The sequence below is a fragment of the Tupaia chinensis genome, unplaced genomic scaffold, assembly GCF_000334495.1.
Source record: "Tupaia chinensis unplaced genomic scaffold, TupChi_1.0 Scaffold000661_1, whole genome shotgun sequence".
In the NCBI taxonomy this organism is placed as follows: domain Eukaryota; kingdom Metazoa; phylum Chordata; class Mammalia; order Scandentia; family Tupaiidae; genus Tupaia; species Tupaia belangeri.
The window spans coordinates 220133-223967 of NW_006160183.1; the positions used below are offsets into that span (position 1 = coordinate 220133).

Below are 3835 nucleotides of genomic sequence, written 5' to 3' on the forward strand. Positions count from 1 at the left end.
AAGAGGCACTGGGATGTGCAGTGCTGAGCCACTGTGTCATGGAGGGGAGTGTCTTACTGTCCTCTCCCTCCAAGGAAGATGGGGCTATGACAAACCAGGCAGCCTGCACCAACATTTCCACACATCTTAAAATGAGAACTGTACCTGATGGAATTTTTAAAATGAAAACCAAAAGTGCAGATAAAAAAAAAAAAAGAATTCCCTGATGGGCCCTGGGGGACTGACTTACTGGGGAAGAGTTCTAAAAACTTCACACAGCAGGGCGTGGGGAGCCAGCAGGGAAGATTCCTGCCCAGCAGTCCCTAGGCCCTTGCAGACAGTCTGCTCAACCATGGAAAGGAAGGACCAAGCTCTGTTTCCTTTCCATGTATCTAACCACAGTCCTTATGGGGCTTCAGCAGGGGAGCTTGGGTTGCCCAAAAATCTCCCAAGTAAAAAATGGGTTATGGTGGGTTAGGGTTAAAGAAAAAGGAAAAAAATGGGCTGTGGTGCTAAGATGCACTGGGAACAGTCGCAGAGACAACCACCTCCGTATTAATCCTAGAGGGACCTGCATTATGGTGGAAGGCTTGAAGGAATGATGTGGACGTGTGGCATTAGAAAGGGCTGAGTCCAGCAGCCATATGTTCTATCCTGAGTTCTATCTTAGGGCTAATGGCTGCTTGGGCTCAGCATGTTTCCAAGGAGTGGGTGTGGAGGGTAAAAATGGAAGAGCTAGGGTTAGTCCTCAGTGCCCCTGGGCAGATACCGGAGATCCTGAAGGCACCTGGCAGCAGAGGGGAAGGACACAATGAGGCCCAGTTGGCCTTGTTAAGCAGAGGGGCAATGCTGGGCATCATCCACTAACTCCAAGTCTGGGGAAGGAACCCAGAGATATCATCGACTTCCCACTTGCCAGCAATTTCTTCAAACTGTGACTGCCCTGGGTAAAATCCGAGAGTGATCCAGAAGCCTGCCTGATCCTGTTTCTGGGGAGTGTACCTAGGCTGTAGGACTTCCAGACCCCAAGGCAGAGGCATGGGTTGGGGTGAAGAACAGCTGTGAGGCTCCCATGCCTGAGCTGGCAAGGAACAAGTCTAGTCACCACAACTCTGAAAAGTCACTTAGGGCTCAAGCCAGACTGTTTCCCAAGGCACTAAAAAAGGAATCCAGAAAGACCCTGTTGGCCCAGCCAAAGGATAATTCATGGGGTTCACCTTTGGTGTTGCAGAGCAAAAACCTGAGGCTTAAGACAAAAGTCAGGGATATTGAGGGAGGGGGCTCTGAGACAATAGGGGAGAGGTACCCAAGACACATGGACACTTAGAACATATTTAGATGATGCACAGATGGGCTGGGGAGAGGCTCCATGGAGATATGGCCTCCCAGCTTCTTCCTTGCTCATAAGTGATACAATGTCTGAGTCCAAGGAGCAAGAGATTTGCACAAATACAAATCTTGTCCCCTATTCCAGATGAGCAGTACCCATGCCCAGTTGGCCCTGAAGGAAATGTAAGGGTGGGAAGGGGGAGGGTGGGGAAAGGTCAGGAGAGCTAGGGCTGCAGCCTACAGAAGTGTTCACTAGAGATGTATTTCTCTGAGGCCATACCTGAATGCCACTATCCCTCTCCTGACCCATGCTCTCGCTGCCTGTCTGCCTGCCTTCCCCCTGCCGAATCAGAGCTCTCTGGGGATGATGGAGAAGGGCAGCACAGGGCTGCTGGCCTCCAGCTCCAGGGCGGTGAGGAAACAGTCGACGGCGGCCTCGTTCTGACCCTGTGCCTGCAGCACCTCTCCCAGGCCCTGCCATGCTTCATGGCAGGTGCTCTGCCTTTCCACGGCGTCCCGCAGCACCTTCTGGGCCAAGCTCTTGTGGCCCAACCGACTCAGCATCAGGCCCTGGAGACCAAGCACAGATAGAGTTAGAGCAGGAGGTAGTACACTCACTGGCCACCAGCTAGAAACCCTCTGCCCTTGTGTCTCTGGAGTGGCACATCAAGTGACCAACCATGCCCTTTACCCATACAAGTCCTACCTGACTGCCCAAGCCCTGCTCCAACCTACTCTCCCAGACTACTATAGTAGCTCCATTCCTCCTGGTCCCAAGTAACAGGTTTTGAGTCTCCCCATCTGGGGATTCTGGACAAGAACGATTTTCTGGCCCTCCATTTCCTTATCTGTAAATGATAAAATCACAGTATCCACTTCTATGACTGTTGTGAGATTGAACTGAGTTAGTATATGCACAGCATTCAGAACAGTGCCTGGCACAGTGGGTTCTCAATAAATAGGCCTATTCTTCTCAGTCCTTACTGTCTGCAGTATGGAGCTGCCCTTCACCCTGGGAGGCCTTAAGACTGAAAAGTGTACAAGACTTCATCTCTGCAACCAGAGAGGAGAAACCCAAGCTTGTGGCAGGAAGGGGACAGCTCCCTCAGTTGTATCAAGCAGTAGATCTTTCTGAGCATATCTGGGTCCTGGGGCCTAAGTGCCCAGCTCAGCCTGGCAGTTGAGGGTTCCAGGAAGAGAGTCAGATGGCTGGGACAAAGGGCAGTGGAGGGTGAACAGGTGGGACCAGCCCAGAGGTGAAAGGACCTGGCAGAGGTGGTCTTACATTGGGTGCAGGGCTAGGAAGCTTGGTCCTGCTGTTTAGCTCAAACAACTGTTACCGGAGATAGAGGAAGTATCACAAAAAGGGGCTGGGAAGTGAAACTGGTCTTCTATCCTTTCTGTATCCCCTTCCACCCACACAAGGGAGGGGCAGTGGGGACAGGCTAGCGAGCAGGAGGAGGGGGGGGCAGGCCCTATGTTTGGCCTCGGGTTTGGAAAGGTTGATTCACACAATCCCCTGATTGATGTTCCAGCCTTTGAAGGCCACACAGGATGGCAGCTAAAGGACCCTTCCTCTTGTTCATAGAAGGTAAAGCCCCAGTACTGACTTCCTGGATGGGCAGAGCCAGGTGGGGGTAGGGAGCTGCTCTCTCTGTGCCTGGAGTCCCCGTCTCTGGTAGCCGCCCACTGATGGCCATGTACATTTTTAGCTGGAACATTTTCCTCCTCACTGAGCTCCCCAGAGTTAGGTCCTATGTTGCTATGGAGATGCACTGGGGAAGATGCACATGCCTGATTTCATAAAGTCCTCCAAGGCTTGGAAAAAGACCAATTAGGCAAGAGTGAAAGATGGTGCTCAGGCTGCCTTAGGAAAAGATTCTGCATCTCCAGAGGCCCTGACTGGAGGTCCTGAGGCTGGGGGCAGGAAGGAAGAGGATGCTGTCCTTGCAGTTCCTCTGTCAACCCTGGACAAAGCCACACCCAAAGAACCACACAGGGATGAGGCATGCAGAGGACAGGGAGGACTGCAGAGCTATGGGCAGGGTGGGGCCTCAGAAGATGCGAGTGGTGCTGACTCAGGGCTGCCCAGGACCAAGGGCAGTGTCCAGTCTGGCCAGCAGGGCTCCAGGCCAAGCTGTTCTGTCCCCACTGCCTGGAAGCCAACCCTGGGCAGCTCACAGTGGAACAGGAGGGGAAGAAGGCAAGCCGACAGCTGCCAGACACCAAAATTAAGCACCAAAAATGGAAGGTTTGAGCCTTATGAGTGTTGCCCATGGGGGAGCAACAGAGGACAGATGGGGAAGGTCAGCAGGGCCTCCCAGGGAGGGGGGAGGCGGTTGTTTCTCCTCACTAAATTTCCTATGTTGTGTTTCCACATGGGATTTTTGTTTGAGAAAACGGCTCTATTACTAAAAACGAGTTTGAAAACCCCTGAACTCAGGAAGTCTGTGGGTGTTGAGGAGGGGCCAGATATACACAGGCTGGACGTGTGTGTGTGTGTGTGTGTGTGTGTGTGTGTGTGTGT

At 52.6% G+C, this 3835-nt stretch overlaps 1 protein-coding gene across 1 annotated transcript in view; it reads right to left on the reverse strand.

Annotated features, from left to right (window-relative positions):
* Positions 1-390: 390 nt before the first annotated feature.
* Positions 391-3835, reverse strand: part of TTC7A (tetratricopeptide repeat domain 7A) — a 142337-nt gene continuing 138892 nt past the window's right edge. The window contains 1 exon segment of the mRNA XM_006159882.3: positions 391-1878. Within this exon segment, the coding sequence (XP_006159944.1) occupies positions 1657-1878 (222 nt within the window). The 3' untranslated portion in view covers positions 391-1656.